Source organism: Sapajus apella, unplaced genomic scaffold, assembly GCF_009761245.1.
Source record: "Sapajus apella isolate SASKATOON/1434 unplaced genomic scaffold, GSC_monkey_1.0 scaffold1, whole genome shotgun sequence".
In the NCBI taxonomy this organism is placed as follows: domain Eukaryota; kingdom Metazoa; phylum Chordata; class Mammalia; order Primates; family Cebidae; genus Sapajus; species Sapajus apella.
Window position 1 is genome coordinate 77,687,568 of NW_022436941.1, and position 18,745 is coordinate 77,706,312.

The window sequence follows — 18,745 nt, forward strand, 5'->3', positions numbered from 1 at the left end:
TTAAGCTTCTCATGTAGGCACCAGAGAAAGGTGAAATCTAACTTAAAGGAAAAAAAAAGAATACAGGATATGGGTGGAATAATCTCCAGAGAAACAGATAACATAAATAAAAAACAATTACAACTTCTGGAAATAAAGGAAAAACTTAGAGAAATGCAAAATTCACTGGAAAGTCTCAGTGATAGAGTCAAACAAGTAGAAGAAAGAACTTCAGAGCTTGAAGACAAGGCTTTTGAATTAACCCAGTCCAGCAAAGACAAAGAAAAAAGAATTTAATAAATGAACAAAGCCTCAAAGAAGTTTGCGATTATGCTAAACGACCAAACCTAAGAATAACTGCTGTTCCTGAGGAAGAAGAGAAATCTAAAAGTTTGGAAAACATATTTGAAAGAATAAATGAGGAAAACTTCCCTGGCCTTGCTAGACATCTAGACATCCAAATACAAGAAGCTCAAAGAATACCCGGGAAATTCATCACAAAAATATCATCACCTAGGCACAGAGTCATCAGATTATCTAAAGTCAAGATGAAGGAAGGAATCTTAAGAACTGTGAGGCAAAAGGCCCAGGTAACTTATTAAGGAAAACCTATTGGACTAACAGGAGATTTCTTAGCAGAAACCCTGCAAGCTAGAAGGGATTGGGGCTCTCTCTTTAACCTCCTTAAACAAAACAATTATCTGCCAAGAATTTTGTATCCAGTCAAACTAAGCTTCATAAGTGAAACAAAGATAGTCTTTTTAAGACAAATGCTGAGAGAATTTGCTGCTACCAAGCTACTGTAAGAACTGCTGAAAGGAGCTCTAACTCCTGAAACAAATGCATGTAATATACCAAAATAGAACCTCTTTAAAGCATGAATCTCACAGGACCTATAAAACAATGAAAAAAAAAAAAAAAAACCAAAAACAAACCACACACAACAAGGTATTCAGGCAAGAATTAGCACAATGAATAGATTATTACCTTACTTCTCAATACTAACATTGAACATTAACGGCCTGAATGCTCCACTTAACAGATACAGAATGTGGCAGAATGGATAAAAATTCACCAACCAAGTGTCTGCTATCTTCAAGAAACTCACCTAACACATAAGGACTCACATAAACTAAAGGCAAATGGGTGGAGAAAGATATTCCATGCAAAAGGATACCAAAAGCAAGCAGGAGTAGCTGTTTTTACATCAGACAAAACAGACTTTAAAGCAACAATAGTTAAAAAAGACAAAGAGGGACATTATATAATGATAAAAGGACTGGTCCAACAGAAAAATATCACATTATTAAATATATATATTATACATATATGTACCTAATACTGGAACTTTCAAATTTATAAAACTATTGCTACTAGACCTAAGAAATGAGATAGACAGCAACACAGTGTCAACCAATAGTAGGTGACACGGTTTGGCTTGGTGTTCCCACCTAAATCTCATCTAGAGTTGAAATCCCTACAATCCCCATGTGTCAAGGGAGGTACCAGGTGGTAGGTGATTGGATCCTGAGGGCAGTTTTCCTCATGCTGTTTTCACAGTAGTGAGTTCTCACGAGATCTGATGGTTTTATGAGGCAGTTTTTCCTGCTCTTTCTTGCTGTTTCTCTCCTGCCACCTTGTGAAGAAGGACTTGTTTGCTTCCCCTTCTGCCTTGATTGCAAGTTTCCTGAGACCTCTCCAGCAATGCAGAACTATGAGTCAATGAAACCTCTTTTCTTTATAAATTACCTGGTCTCTGGCAGTTTTTATAGCACTGTGACAACAGACTAATATAGTGGGGGACGTTAGTACTCCACTGGCAGCACTAAACAAATCATCAAGACAAAGTCAGCAAAGAAACAATGAACTTAAACTATACTCTAGGACAAATGGACTTAACAGATATTTATAGAACTTTCTATCTAATAAGTCCACAATATACATTCTATTCATCAGCACATGGAACATTCTCCAAGATAGACCATATGATAGGCCACAAAGCAAGTCTCAATTAAGCAAATGGAAATTATCTCAAGTACTGTCTTAGACCACAGGGGAATAAAATTGGAAATCAACTCCAAAAGGAACCCTCAAAGCCATGCAAAGACATGGAAGTTAAATAACCTGCTTCTGGATGATTGTTGGGTCAATAATGAAATCAAGATGGAAATTAAATTCTTTGAACTGAGCTATGATAGTGACACAACCTATCAAAACTTCTGGAATACCGCAAAAGCAGTACTAAGAGGAAAGTTCATAGCATTGAATGCCTACATACAAAAATCTGAAAGAGCACAAATAGACAATCTAAGGTGATACCTCAAGAACAAACCCAAACCTAGCATATGAAAAGAAATAACAAAGATCAGAGCAGAACTAAATGAAATTGAAACAAAAAAATACAAATGATAAAAGAAACAAAAAGCTGGTTCTTTGAAAAGATAAATAAAATCAATAGACTATTAGTGAGATTAACCAAGAAAAGAGAGAGGATCCACATAAGCTCAATTAGCAACAAAAGGGGAGATATTACAACTGATGTCACAGAAATACAAAAGATCATTCAAGGCTGCTAGAAACACCTTAATGTGCACAACCTAGAAACCTAGAGGAGAAGCATAAATTTCTGTTTTAGTCCAAGAGACTAAACCAGGAAGAAATAGAAACTCTGAACAGACCAATAACAAACAGCGAGATTGAAATGGTAAGAAAATATTGCCTGCAACAAGTCCGGGACCAGGTGGATTCACAGCTGAATTCTATCAGACATTCAAAGAAGAATTGGTACCAATCCTATTGACACTATTTCAAAATACAGGGAAAGAGGGAATCTTCCTTAAATCATTCTATGAGGCCATATACTACCCTGATACCAAACCAGGAAAGGACATAAAAAAATAAAACTACAGACCAATATTCCTTATGAACATAGATTAAATAAAAAAAACCTCAAAAAAATACTAGCTAACCAAATCCAACAGCATACCAAAAAAATAAACCACCATGATCAATTGGGTTTCATACTAGGGACACAGGGATGGTTTAACATCTGCAAGTCAATAAATGTGATACACCACATGAACAGAATTAAAAACAAAAATCACAATAATCTCAATAGACACAGAAAACACATTTGACAAAATCCAGTATTGCTTTATGATTAAAATTCTCAGCAAAATCAGCCTAGAGGGGACATACCTTAAGGTAATAGAAGCCATCTATGAATACCCACAGCTAACACTGTACTGAACAGGGAAAAGTTGAAAGTCTTCCCCCTGAAAACTGGAAAAAGACAAGGATGCTCACTTTCACCACTTCTCTTCAACATAGTACTGGAAGGCCTAGCTAAAGCAGTCGGACAAGGTAAAGAAATAAAGGCATCCAAATTGGTGAGAGCCCCATAGTGAAAGCAAGACTAAGCCAAAAGAACAAATCTGGAAGTATTACATTATCTGACTTCAAGCTATAGTCACCAGAACAACATGGTACTGGTATAAAAATAGGCACGTAGAGCCATGGAACAGAATAGAGAACCCAGAAATAAAGCAAAATACTTACAGCCAGCTGATGTTCAACAAAGCAAAGAAAAACATGAAGTGGGGAAAGGACCCTCTATTCAACAAATGGTGCTGGGATAATTGGCAAGCCCCATGTAGGAGAATGAAACTGGATCCTCATCTCTCACCTTATGCAAAAATCAACTCAAGATGGATTAAAGAGTTAAATTTAAGACCTGACATAATAAAAATCGTAGAAGATAACGTCAGAAAAACCCTTCTAGATATTGGCTTAGGCAGACTTCATGACTAAGAACATAAAAGCAAATTCACCAAAAACAAAGTTAAACAGATAAATATGTGTGACTTAATTAAACTAAAAAGCTTCTATATAGCAAAAGAAATAATTAGCAGAGTAAACAACCAAACCACCAAGTGGGAGAAAAATGTTCGAAAACTATGCACCCGACAAAGGACTAATATCTACAACCTGCAAGCAACTCAAACAAATCTACAAGCAACTCAAACAAATCAGCAAGAAAAAAAACAAACAATCCCATCAAAAGGTGGGCTAGGGACTTGAGTAGACAATTCTCAAAAAAAGATACGTGAATGGCCAAAACACATATGAAAAAATTGTCAACATTGCTAATGATTAGAGAAATGCTTATCAAAACCACAACGTGATACTGCCTTCCTCCTGCAAGAATGGCCATAAAAAAAAAAAAAAATAGATGTTGGCATGGATGTGGTGAAAAAGCAACACATTTACACTGCTGGTGGGAATGTAAACTAGTATGACTATGGAAAACAGTATGGAGATTAAGAACTTAAATCTACCATTTGATCCAGCAATCCCATGACTGAGTATCTACCCAGAGGAAAAGAAGTCATTATACCAAAAAGACACTTACACACATGCTTATGGTAGCACAATTTGCAGTTGCAAAAATATGGAACCAGCCCAAATGCCCATTAATCAATGAATGGATAAAGAAAATGCGATGTGTGTTTATATGTATACACACACACATATACGTATACATATATATGTGTATGTGTGTATATACATATATACCTACACCATGGAATACTACTCTGCCATAAAAAGGAACAACATGATGATATTTGCAACAATCTGGATGAAATTGGAGACCATTATTCTAAGTGAAGTAACTCAGGATTGTAAAGTGTGTCCTCACTCATAAGTAGGAGCTGGGCTATGAGGATACAAAGGCATAAGAATGATACAGTGGACTCTGGGGACTTGGAGAATGGGTGGGAGGGTGGTAAAGGATTAAAGACTGTAAATTGGTTACAGTGTACAATGCTCAGGTGATGGGTGCACCAAAATCTCAGAAATCATCACTAAATAACTTACTCATGTAACCAAATATACCTGCCTCCCCTAAACTTACTGAATAAATGAATAAAAGCATTCTACAAAAAGGAAACCTTAAAGACTGAGTTTCTAGCCATGATGGGATAGGAGGTCAGACAAGCCTCAATATGGTCCTTCCTTAGCAACCTTTAACCAGATTTCCTTCCTAAGGAGTAAGCAGAAACCAGCTCCAGAAAACAAGAAACAGACGACTCATTGCTTTATCATCTTAAGCCAATCATCTGAGGCTGTGACTAAACTCTATCTACTTTTTTTTTTTTTTGCAGTTTTACAATACATCCCTTGCTAAAAACCGACCACTATCTCGAGATCCGTTTTGGCTGACGGGTGGAGGATACTTAGTGATGATTTTTGTGTCCTCTGCTTTATCTTTTGACATCGGTGGCTGAAAACTCCATCCTCAGATTGTGCTAATGCCACCATTTTTTGAACATGCAACCCATTAAAGGTGCATGAAGCTCAATTGCCATGTGCATATATTTCTTTTTTCATAAATATTCATCACTCTTCCTTTAGCTTATTAAGTATGCATATTTGGCCACCTTGCTCAGCATAAATTCCTGTTCTTTACCCTTCCCTCAAAGTGCTTGCTCTCAGCTGCTGCTAGAGGCTTTGCTTCCCAACCTGTAGGATGGCCAGTCTACAGGCTGCAACCCTTTATGAGAAATAGAGCTCCTCTTTTCAAATTTATCCACCTAATCATTCTTAAGTTGGCACAATCCACACCTAGTTATTGCAGCTGTTATAAAAGAAACCAGTTGTCATTTTCATCATTCATCCTGGGAAATTTGTTAGCCAGATCCACCTTTCCTAGTTTTCCTATTACTGCAGGTGACAATTTTACTAAAATTTATGCCACTGTGCAACACAGATTTTTTTCTCCACCTTCCATACTGTTCCATAACAACTTCCCTACTGTTCTTTCAGCCTCTCTTAAAAAGGCCTTCTGAGGCCCTTCATGCATCCATTTCACTCTTCGGTCGTGTTGCAGATGCCACAAATTTCTGTTCTAGTTTTCTGTTGTTGTTGTGTAATAAAACTATGCCAAACTTAGTGGTTTGAAACAACTACTGTAGTTTGTTTATTTGTTTGGTTTTGAGACGGAGTCTCACTCTGTCACCCAGGCTGTAGTGCAGTAGTGCAATATCTCAGCTCACTGCAACCTCCGCCTCCTGGGTTCAAGCAATTCTCTTGTCTCTTCCTCCCGAGTAACTGGAGTTATAGGCATGCACCACTATGCTCAGCTAATTTTTGTATTTTTAGTAGAAACGGGGTTTCACAATGTTGGCCAGGCTGGTCTTGAATTCCTGACTTCAGGCAGTCCACCCGCCTCAGCCTCCCAAAGTGCTGGGATTATAAGTGTGAGCCACTGCGCCTGGCCTATTGTAATTTTTATATAATTGTGTGAATCAGGAATTTTAGAAGGTTGCTTAGGTGGGCATCACCTGGGGCTGCTAAGGCTGGAGAATCCACCTCCAGGAATATTTGTTTATTTGAAGATATGGAATTTTGGTGCTCCTTTACCTGGATATGGGTAATCAGTTTCTTTCCTTGCAGTATCTCGTTCTCTAGGGCTTCTTCCTCTTCCTTAGGCATTTCACAACATGGTGGTATCATGGTAGTCATACTTCTTATATGATGGCTGGTTTCCAAGAGGGAGCTTCATAATAATGAGTTATACAAGAATGAGAGTTTCAACAGGCATGAAGAGAGTTCTAATCAGTTAGGCTGGTGCTTCTGCCTTATTGTATTTATCACAACAATTAGAGGGGGCTCATCTAGACTTGAGATGGTAGAGAGACGCTCTGCCTCTTGATACAGTAGTGGCAAGATCATATTGCAAAAGAGCATATGGTTGGGAGTTGTGATTGTAAACACCTTTGGAAATGTGGCAGGCTGAACAGGGATGAAATTTCATTTTTCCCAAGTGGATAAACAGTTGGCTCAGTACAATTTATTGAACAGTCCATACTTTCCCATTCATCTGTAATGTCTGCTCTATTATAAATCATGTTTTTAAACAGAAGAGTTTATTTGTTTTGAATTCTCAGTGTCTAGGCCCGTGATTTGCAACTGGGGGCCATTTTGCAGAAGACATTTGGCAATGTCTAGAGAAATATTTGGTTGTCACAACAGATGTGCGTTTTGTGTGTAGGGTGCTACTAACAACCGGTGAGTAGAGGCCAGGAATGCTTTGCACTTAGCAGCATCCCCCAGAGCACAGGACAGCTCCCCACAACAAAGAACTATTCAGCCCCAAGTGTCAATAATGTGGAGCTTGAGAAACTATGGTCTCCGCCATTGGTATTACCCTATTAGGTTAGCCTTGATATCCGATAGGAGAAGTCACTTCCCTTTGTTTTTCTTTTTTAAGAATGTCTTATTTTTGGGCCTTTGCATTTCCATATAAATTTTAGAATCAGTTTATTATGTTTCTTATTTTTTTATAGTAATTCTATATCAGGTTTTTTTTTTTTTTATTGTACTTTAGGTTCTGGGGTACATGTGCAGATCACACAGGATTGTTGTATAGGTACATACATGGCAAGGTGGTTTGCTGCTTCCGTCCCCCTGTCACCTATATCTGGCATTTCTCCCCATGTTATCCCTCCCCAACAACCCCACCCCCTGCTGTCCCTCCCCTAGCCCCCCCTCCAACGGACCCCAGTGTGTGATGCTCCCCTCCCTATGTCCATGTGTTCTTATTGTTCAACACCCACCTATGAGTGAGAACATGCGGTGTTTTGATTTTCTGTTCTTGGATCAGTTTGCTGAGAATGATGGTTTCCAGATTCGTCCATGTCCCTACAAAGGACACAAACTCATCATTTTTTATGGCTGCATAGTATTCTGTGGTGTATATGTGGATATTTTCCTTGTCCAGTCTATCATCGATGGGCGTTTGGATTGATTCCAAGTCTTTGCTATTGTAAACAGTGCCACAGTGAACATTCGTGTGCATGTATCCTTATAATAGAACAGTTTATAATCCTTTGGATATATACCCAGTAGTGGGATTGCTGGGTCAAATAAAAGTTCTATTTCTAGGTCCTTGAGGAATCACCATACTGTCTTCCACAATGGTTGAACGAATTTACACTCCCACCAACAGTGTAAAAGTCTTCCTGTATCTCCACATCCTCTCCAGCATCTGTTGTCTCCAGATTTTTTAATGATCACCATTCTAATTGGCATGAGATGGTATCTCAGTGTGGTTTTGATTTGCATTTCTCTAATGACCAGTGATGATGAGCCTTTTTTCATGTTTGCTGGCCTCATATATGTCTTCTTTTGAAGCGTCTGTTCGTGCCCTTCGTCCACTTTTGGATGGGTTTGTTTGTTTTCTTGTAAATCTGTTTTAGTTCTTTGTAGATTCTGGATATTAGCCCCTTGTTAGATGGGTAGATTGCAGAAATTTTTTCCCATTCTGTTGGTTGCTGGTTCACTCTAATGATTGTTTCTTTTGCTGTGCAGAAGCTCTAGAGTTTAATTAGGTCACATTTGTCTGTTTTGGCTTTTGTTACCAATGCTTTTCGTGTTTTAGTCATGAAGTCCTTGCCTATGCCTATGTCCTGGATAGTTTTGTCTAGGTTTTCTTCTAGGGTTTTTATGGTGTTAGATCTTATGTTTAAGTCTTTAATCCAACTGGAGTTAATTTTAGTGTAAGGTGTCAAGGAGGAGTCCAGTTTCTGCTCTCTGCACATGGCTAGCCAGTTTTCCCAACACTATTATTAAATAGGGAATCCTTTCCCCATTGACAAGCAAATTTGTTAATGTGTGCAGTGCACATCTCGTGGGAGAAAAGTAACTAGAAGCAGTGGCTTAGAGTCCCGGCTTATATAAGGTCTTCAACAAAGAGCAATAAATTTTAGAGAAGCATCAGGACACATGAAAGCAGATTAAGGCTTCCAAAGGCAGAAAGGTGTGGGAAGGTAAATTTATGGGGAAACTAATAAAGTCTGCTCAGATGCCTCTGGTGCAGTCTCTAAGCTGATAAATGTTGTAAAGGAGAATTTACATGCTGTTTTGAGGCAGGAAAGAGGGAAAGATAGAAAGACCTTTTGTCTTTGTATTAATAATTGTCCTCCTTTTAAGAAAGCAGAGGAAAGACAGAGTACTTTTCTGTATTTGCTTCAAATGGTCTTTAGCTCCAAAGAATTATGTCAAAGAGGAGTATTTTGAGGTGACACATTCTGTTTCCTTCAATACTCTTGTTTGTGATTCTCAAACTTCCCTTGAACATTATAGACATTTTAAAATTCTTTATTTTTGCATTTGCTTTGAGATAACGTATTTAGTTATTTGGATAATTTTTTTTCTATGAATAACATGGACAAGATTTTTAAGCTGTTATTTTGGCTTAAGTAAATAAAAAATCAAAATAAAAGTCAACAACCTACTGCCTTTTATATCAACATTAAGAACTAGAATTCTTACATTGCTTTTGCAGTACAATGTAATGCATTGTATCCTTTTCTAACAAGCCTACAGAAAAAGATTATCTGTAAAAAATATGTATTCAATTACCTTTCTCTTCTTTATCAGGTATGGTGTAGAGTAGTTTTAAAAAATTAAAATTTATGCAGACTTTTAGGTATTAATCCAAGGAGTGATACTGTTGATATACAGGAAGGCTAGGAACAGCGGAGAGTGTAGAAGTGCAGAATAAGGACTCTGCCACTTTCTAGCTCCTTCCGAGATGGGTTTCTAGACTGAAGCTCCAATCTCAGTGTGAAGTGCTAGATATTCAATGGAAAAAAAGATTAATCTTTATTAGAAATAGTAATAAAAGTGAATATTAGGCCAAATGGTTTTTGTGTTAATATATTTCTTCCTTAGCAAGTATTACTGAGGATTTCTCTGTAAATAATTTCTATATACAGCTTACCATGTATAAATTTTGGCTGGAGTTAGGAGGCAGTAAGGATTTTAGCTGAGTGAAAAAAATGGCTTAGCCTAGCATATCATTAAGAACATCTTTGATCATGGACATCAATCACATGATGAGAGAACAAGATTTGTTTATTTATTTTAAAATTTATCACATATTCAGTTCCTGTTTTTCTCCATACATGTTATTTGATGGGCATAATGAATGAATATTATAAAGAAAGCCATGTTATTGTTGAGTACAATTAACCACGTGTAATAATTTGATTAAGTATGAGCTCATTTATTATCTGAATTTGTAACTATTGTATAAATTTTCAGGGACATAAAAGTGGAGACCATCATTAAAATATCTGTGTCTCCCACTGACTGCAGTAATAGAGAATTTCTTCTTGGGTTTTAGATTTCCTCCTTCTTCACCCCTGAAGCCATATCCAAAGAAGCTCCCATACCAAAAGGATGTTATTAAATTTCCAGAATGGAATGATCCCCCACCAGGCACTTCACAAGAGAACATCCCAGTGAGGCCAGTTGTGATGGTAAGTGCCATGACTGAAAGACCTGAGGGCTGGCAGCAGGGAGATTCATACATGAACTCCTAGACTTTGTCTGTCTTTTTGTGGTCCTTTATGAATAATAGTTTGAAGGTAGTTTAAAACAAAATTATACCTGCCAGCAGCTGAGAGACCAGTAACACAGAAAGACTGGCTCTTGTAGTTTTTCAGTCTAGTATGTAAATTGTTATTGTACTGTATTGTTTAGGGCAGCAGTCCCCAACCTTTTTGGCACCAGGGATGGGTTTCGTGGAAGACAGTTTTTCCATGGACCAGGGCTGGTGGGATCGGGTGGGGGTGGTTTTGGGATGATTCAAGTGCATTACATTTATTGTATATTTTATTTCTATTTTGATTACATTGTAACATATAATGAGATTATTATACAACTCACCATAATGTAGAATCAGTGGGAGCCCTAAGCTTGTTTTCCTGCAACTAAATGGTCCCATCTGGGGATGATGGGAGACAGTGACAGATCATCAGGCATTAGATTCTCATAAGGAGCACACAACTTAGATTTCCTACATTCACAGTTAACAAAAGGGTTCACACTCCTATGAGAATCTAAAGCTGTAGCTGATCTGACAGGTGGTGGAACTGAGGCATTATGTAAACAACAGAGAATAGCTGTAAATACAGATGAAGCTTCACTCACTTGCCAGGTGCTCACCTCCTGCTTTGCGGCCTAGTTCCTTATAGGCTATGGACCGATACCATCTGTGGACTGTGGGTTGGGGACCCTTGGGTCAGGGAATAATGACAAGAAAAAAAGCCTACATGTTCAGTAGAGATGCGACCATCCATTTTTTTCCCCCTGAATTTTTTATTTTTATTTTTATTTTAAATATTATACTTTAGGTTCTGGGGTACATGTGCCTACAAAGGACACAAATTCATCATTTTTTATGGATGCATAGTATTCCATGGTGTATATGTGGTTATTTTCCTTGTCCAGTCTATCGTCGGTGGGCATTTGGGTTGGTTCCAGGTCTTTGCTATTGTAAACAGTGCTGCTATGAACATACGTGTACATGTGTCTTTATAATAGAATGCTTTGTAATCCTTTGGGTATATACCCAGTAATGGGATTGCTGGGTCAAATGTAATTTCTATTTCTGGGTCCTTGAGGAAGCGCCACACTGTCTTCCACAATGGTTGACCTAATTTACACTCCCACCAAAAGTGTAAAAGTGTTCCTATTTCTCCACATCCTTTCCAGCATCTGTTGTCTCCACATTTTTGAATGATCGCCATTCTAACTGGCATAAGGTGGTATCTCAATGTGGTTTTGATTTGCATTTCTCTAATGACCAGTGATGATGAGCATTGTTTTCATATGTTTTTTGGCCTCATATATGTCTTCTTTTGAAAAATGTCTGTTCATGTCCTTCGCCCACTTTTTGATGGGTTTGTTTGTTTTTTTCTTATAAATTTGTTTTAGTTCTTTGCAGATTCTGGATATTAGCCCTTTGTCAGATGGGTAGATTGCAAAAATCTTTTCCCATTCTGTTGGTTGCCAGTTCACTCTAATGATTGTTTCTTTGGCTGTACAGAAGCTGTTGAGTTTAATTAGGTCCCATTTGTCAATTTTAGCTTTTGTTGCCAATGCTTTTGGTGTTTTAGACATGAAGCCCTTGCCTATGCCTATGTCCTGAATGGTTTTGCCTAGGTTTTCTTCTAGGATTTTTATGGTGTTAGGTCTTATGTTTAAGGCTTTAATCCATCTGGAGTTAATTTTAGTGTAGAGTGTCAGGAAGGGGTCCAGTTTCTGCTTTCTGCACATGGCTAGCCAGTTTTCCCAACACCATTTATTAAACAGGGGATCTTTTCTCCATTGCTTGTTTTTGTCAGGTTTGTCAAAGAACAGGTGGTTGTAGATGTGTGGCGTTGCCTCCAGGGCCTCTGTTCTGTTCCATTGGTCTGTATCTCTGTTTTGGTACCAGTACCATGCTGTTTTGATTACTGTAGCCTTGTAGTATAGTTTGAAATCAGGTAGCATGATGTCTCCAGCTTTGTTCTTTTTGCTTGGGATTGTCTTGGCTATGCGGGCTCTCTTTTGGTTCCATATGAAGTCTAAGGTGGTTTTTTCCAGTTTTGTGAAGAAGGTCATTGGAAGCTTGATGTGGATAGCGTTGAATCTATAAATTTCTTTTGGCAGTATGGCCATTTCCACAATATTGATTCTTCCTAACCATGAGCATGAACGTTTTTCCATCTGTTTGTGTCCTCTTTTATTTCCTTGATCAGTGGTTTGTAGTTCTCCTTGAAAAGGTCCTTTACATCCTTTGTTAGTTGTATTCCTAGATATTTTATTCTCTCTGTAGCAATTGTGAATGGGAGTTTGCTCATGATTTGGCTCTCTGTTAGTCTTTTTTTGGTGTATAGAAATGCTTGTGATTTCTGCATATTGATTTTATATCCTGAGACTTTGCTGAAGTTGCTTTATCAGTTTAAGGCAATTTTGGGCTGAGCTGATAGGGTCTCGTAAATATACAATCATGTCATCTGCAAATAGAGACAATTTGACTGCCTCTTTTCCTAATTGAATACCCTTCATTTTTTTTTTTTCTTGCCTAATTTCTCTGGTTAGAACCTCCAATACTATATTGAATAGGAGTGGTGAGAGAGGGCATCCTTGTCTAGTGCTGGATTTCAAAGGTAATGTTCCCAGGTTTTGCCCATTCAGAATGATATTGGCTGTAGTTTTGTCATAAAAAGCTTTTATTGTTTTGAGATATGTTCCTTTGTTACCTAGTTTATTCAGAGTTTTTAGCATAAAGTGCTGTTGAATTTTGTTGAAGACCTTCTCTGTATCTTTTGAGATAATGATGTGGTTTTTGTCTTTGGTTCTGTTTATGTGGTGGATTACATTTATAGACTAGTGTCTGTTGAACCAGGCTTGCATCCCTGGAATGAAGCCTACTTGTTCGTGATGGCTACGCTTTTTGATGTGTTGTTGCAATTGATTTGCCAGTATTTTATTGAAGATTTTTGCATCTATGTTCATCATGGATATTGGCCTGAAGTTTTCTTTTTTTGTTGAATCTCTGCCGCATTTTGGTGTCAGGATGATGTTGGTCTCATAAAATGATTTGGAAAGGATTCCCTCTTTTTGAATTGTTTGGAAGAGTTTCAGAAGGAATGGTGCCAGCTCCTCTTTGTACATCTAGTAGAATTCAGCTGTGAACCCATCTGGACCTGGACTTTTTTTGGTTGGTAGACTAATTGCTGCCTCGACTTCAGACTTTGTTATTCGTGTATTCAAGGTTTCAACTTCTTCCTGGTTTAGGCTTGGGAGGGTGCAAGTGTCCAGGAATTTATCCATTTCTTCCAGGTTTACTGGTTTATGTGCATAGAGTTGTTTGTAGTAATCTCTGATGGTAGTTTGTATTTCTGTGTTATCAGTGGTGATATCCCCTTTATTGTTTTTATTGCATCTATTTGATTCTTCTCCCTTTTCTTTTCTATTAATCTGGCCCCTCAAAGATTTTCAGTCTGTGGTTGGTTGAATCCACAGTTGCAGAACCCACAGATATAAAGGGTCAATTGTATATGGCAGCTGTTGCATGTTCAGATTGAGCAGATTTCTGTTAAAACTCCCTGTAATCCCCTTTTCTCGTATGTTCTATAATTTATTACCCTTCTTCTTTGTCTTTTCCTCCTAAACTTTGTTATTATTGCCAGTTGAGGGTAAGAAGGTTAGGGCATGGAATATTGTAGAATGGCTCCTGACCAAATATATGAACAAAGGTAGATTATTCTAGTCTTGGAAAACAGAAGCTCATTGTAGAATTGACTGCCTCTTTTTTTCACATTTTTTCCTTAAAAAATATCCCCAGTAGAAGACTACCAAGATTGAGGGAATGCTTAAAAAACAAACAAACAAAAAAACAACAAAAAAAAACTTCTCTTCCTTTTGCCATCTTCAGCTGTCCTTGTGGAGCCTCTTGCAGATGACTAAGATTTGGGGGCTGCTTTTGAACATTACACTTGTATTTTCTTACAAAAAAAGACAATTCTCAAAAGTAATACATTTTAATTTTATTTTCAACAATCCTCAATCTGTATAGTGTGTGAATTTACATATGTATTCCTTAATTTGGAATTAATAAAATTTTATTTCACTGCTATTTCACAGATTAGTTGAAATGTCCACAGGAAAAATTAGCTAGTTAATGCCATACTTATTGCCATAGCTCTTTTGTAATTCATGAATATTCATTTATAATGTGACCTAGTCTTAAGAATCGTTCTTTACTTCTCTGAGATCTATGCAAAGAAAGTTAATTTATATTTCTAATTATTATTTTAAATCAAATTTCAAGTAACCAAATCAAAGACATTTCTCATAAAATCACACCACTTTATATTGAAATATTTATTCTCTCTCTTTCTACCCTTTCTCCCTTCCCTCCCTCTTGCATCCTCCCTCCGTTAGAATTCTGAGATGTGGTACAAGCGTCACAGTATTGCTATTGGAGAGGTACCAGCTTGCCGTCTTGTTCACCGCAGACAACTAACAGAGGCCAATGTGGAAGAGATATGGAAGTCTATGACGTTATCATAGTATGTACATTTGATATTGAGAAATTTTAGAGATATTGTTTCCTGTTTTGCTACTTCCTCACTCTCTGCTTACTTAATTTTCTGAAATTATATATAAAAATCTCAACTTTGCATTATTTGCAGTTGTGCTTAGCAAACATAATTTAACTGAATTCTGGAGATTATCTCTTTCTATTTATTTAGTAGTTAAATTAGGAGTTTAAAAGCTCTTATGCTTTCTAGTAACACTGACATCTTAAGTGTAATAAAACACATAATAGAAAATGTGGTCTCTTAGTTATTGATGTACTATATGTATAAAGTTGACAGTCATACAGCAAAATTTTCTTTCTCATGAAGATATGCTAATAGTGGTTTCTTAGTGGATAAGTTAGTTTTTGTGTTGTAGTATTTTTACTTACAAAATTACTTTCTTGTTATTTGGTGTGTTACTAAATCTGTGAAGCAAAATGTTAGTAGCAAAAGGATATTTTTTTACATTTGTTTTATTGTACTATTTCTACCCTTTTTGCCTCATAAAGATTGGATAAAATTCATGAAAATAAAGCATTCTAAAGACTGATCTTTTGTAGTACCAGGCTTTTGAGTAAATGTAATCTTAAAGAAAGAACTAATTAACATAATTACTTATCTTTTAGTTTACAGAAGATTCTTGGCCTGGATTCCTTAGAAGAAGTTTTAGACATCAAACTTGTCAATTCAAAGTTCATCATCCATAATGTATATAGTGTTAGCAAGCAGGGAGTTGTTATTCTTGATGACAAGTCAAGTAAGTGCATAAGTATCATTTTGTTTCTTATTGACATAATATATTGGCTGCATAGGTCCGTCAGCTCCTGTTTGACCTTTCCCTAAACCCTGAATAAGTTTGTTCCTTCATTACATATATCCTTTCTAATACCTTTTAACAAATTGTTTGGATTAAGGGAATATCATAGAATGAATATATAGGAATGAAAGCCTCAGCACAATCCATCCGGAAGCTAGTGTGTTGTTAGTCACCTTGGGCCTTAAGGGGTTCTGGGAAAAATCCCTGAGAAGTGATTACATTCAAGATGTAACTAAGAGCCTGAGTCAGTTTTCAGGTGGGTCCTGGGGTCTGATTGCACGTAGAGTTCTCACTTAGATTTTTGTTTTGTTGTCTTTGTGTTAGATTCTCTGGGATAGTCTTGGTTCTTTTTAATAAGATAGTTTTTTAAATGTTGATGTTGCTTTAATTTTTTTATATTTCCCACACTAGGCCAGTTTACAAATCAGAAAAAAAAAAAAAAAAAAAAAAAAACAATAAAACCCAGGAAAAAAAGAACCATATAACAGCCACCTAACCTGGTTTTTGATTTGTAAAAATGTGGTTAGGGCACCTATAGTGGGTCACAGTCCCCACACTAATTTTAAATCTTCCTGTGGATTTAAAGGATTAGACCGGATTTGGATGGGCTCATTGATTTGTTCTTCCTTTAGTGCAAACCCTTGATGCTGGGAATTGGCTGGAACTTGATGACCTTTGGATGTGGGAAGATGGCATAATACTTTTTGAGTTTTTAAAAATATGATTAAATTTAGGGCTAGAGGCTCCTGGGAAGCAGACAGAATGTAGCAGAATAGCCTGAGCAGTGGTGAGAGGGGAAGAGGTTTTTCTAGGCCACGTTTCCTGACAGGAGCAGAACCTATCTTCAAACCTCAAACACTTCTCCTCCTTTTATAGTCCCTGTGTGAGGAATGGAGAACAATGAAAGACAAACAAGTTTGTGATGACTTTATGAATTGTTAGGTTATAAACAATATTTTATAACCAATATTTTATAAACAATTATAACAATATAAAATTAAGTTCCATAGAATCAGGGGGAGAGTATAGTCTTTGAAATACATTTAAAATTCTTCCACATTCTCTGAGTGCAGCAGATTAATACTTCTAGTTATCAGTTAGGTGACCAATCATCTTTCATTTTTAAGTAAGATCTTACGAGAGAAGAGAGCATTTAACAAGACTCTGGTTCACTAGATCTGACACAATTCAACAAGTGTCTTTGCAGTTTTAGAGAAGTAGAGAAGATGAAGTGGAAGCCTGAGTGCTTGCCCACCTCATCAGATGTCTGTGGCAGGGCCTGGAGGGAAGAGATTCTGTACCAAATGGTTTAGCTGGGATTTTTTTGTAGCAATGTTAGGTATCTATTATTTAAAGGTTGTCCTAATTCTAATAGCCTAACATTAATATGTCGTTTGAACTTTCTTGGCCTAAAGCATTCTGAAAATGGAAACATGTAAAATGATACTTACATTGGACCTACAGAATTACCCTTTTTAGGAGGCTCGTGGTGTTTGGCGAACTTGTTTCACAAATGTGTTTGATGACTAATATTTTTTCTTTTGTTTTTCTTTCTGTAATTCTTAAAATAATTGGTTTGTCTTTTGGTTTGTTTGGAGCAAACTATACATTTTTTTCTTTTTTACTGTAGCTTTAAAAGGTGCATTGTGTCCTTAGAGAAATTTGTAGGCATGATTTATGTAAGTGCATGTTATAACACTGCTGCCAAGGAAAGATTTTCATCTTTTAAATGTTCTAATTACATAAATTGATAATTAGCAGATATGGTTCATATTACCTGTGCAAGTAATACATTCTAATGCTACCGAGTATATATATTATTTCTTGAGCTGTATAGAATTGAATTAAAATCTTCTTTTTCTTTTTCTTTTTCCTGCAGAAGAACTTCCTCATTGGGTGCTGTCAGCTATGAAGTGTTTGGCAAATTGTAAGTACTAATTATCTGCCAGTTTTGTGAAATTAACAGAAATTAGTTCCCTAAATTAGAAAAAATTTCTGCTCAATGGTCTGAACATTGATTTGACACCCGTGAGACTGGCAGTTAATTATTTTGGGACTACTGTGCTTTTAGTGATAAATTTGTGACTTAGTGAAAGGACTGAATTCTAGAACAGCTTTGAAGGAGTTTAGTACTTCTACTTTCTAGTAGATTTACTCACACTATAGATAACATCCATACTAGTTCTAATTGCTTCATCAGAGGATAAAGGCTGATTTGGAAGGAGAACAACTTGCATGCAGAGAAATGAGAAAGACTGTTGCAGTAATTTGGATGTTAGATGAGAAGGCTTGGATTAGGGTGGACTCTGTGAGGATTTTTATAGGCATATGAAATCCATTTTATAGGCATGTGATTTCCATATCATTGAATATCATAGGCACTGTGAAGGCCTATGGATATCAATGTTGTTATAATATCTCAGAAACACTACAGTCTTCCGGGAGTTTTCAGAAGGCTTAACCCAAAGAAGGGATTCTGATGATTAATGGCTTAACCCCAACAAGTAATTTTGGTGGAAAGAGTTCTAATTATTTTGGCTGACTGATAACAGTGGTATTTGATCTAGAGTCTCACAGATACCACAAAGTAGTAGTAGTTTATTTTCTTTTCTTTTGCACAGGATTAGCATTACAGATATAGGTGTAAATTCCCTTTAAATTTGTGAATTTGTAGACCGTAAAATATGGGTTTAAATGGAATCAGTTTTGTGTGATTACAGAATGAAACTAAACTATTCAGCTTAATACAGGGAATCTTAGTGGTAATATATGGAACACGATCCTATGATTTTGAATAGCCTTTTGAAGATGAATGTTATTCATTCATTCTGTACTGTTCTTCTATATATGAATAGTAACATTAGTTTATGTGAAGCCCAAGATTCTCTGGGTTTAATTATTAAGATTTTCATTGGTTTTTGGTTAAAATTTTGGAACTTCTGTGATGTAGAATACTATGATCTTAGCTGGGGGAAGGGCTCTTTATTCTTCCTGCTAAGGCATTTGAAGTAAATGAAGTTTAAGT

The 18,745-nt window shown here is 36.7% G+C and overlaps 1 protein-coding gene across 2 annotated transcripts in view; it reads left to right on the forward strand.

The window, feature by feature from the left end:
- DEPDC1B (DEP domain containing 1B) overlaps nucleotides 1–18,745 on the forward strand; it is a 95,868-nt gene that overhangs the window by 28,876 nt on the left and 48,247 nt on the right. For both annotated transcript variants that reach the window (XM_032280248.1, XM_032280255.1), the window contains exons 3-6: nucleotides 10,172–10,307; nucleotides 14,764–14,891; nucleotides 15,530–15,660; nucleotides 17,600–17,647. In XM_032280248.1, the coding sequence (XP_032136139.1) occupies nucleotides 10,172–10,307; nucleotides 14,764–14,891; nucleotides 15,530–15,660; nucleotides 17,600–17,647 (443 nt within the window). The remainder of the gene's footprint in view (nucleotides 1–10,171; nucleotides 10,308–14,763; nucleotides 14,892–15,529; nucleotides 15,661–17,599; nucleotides 17,648–18,745) is intronic.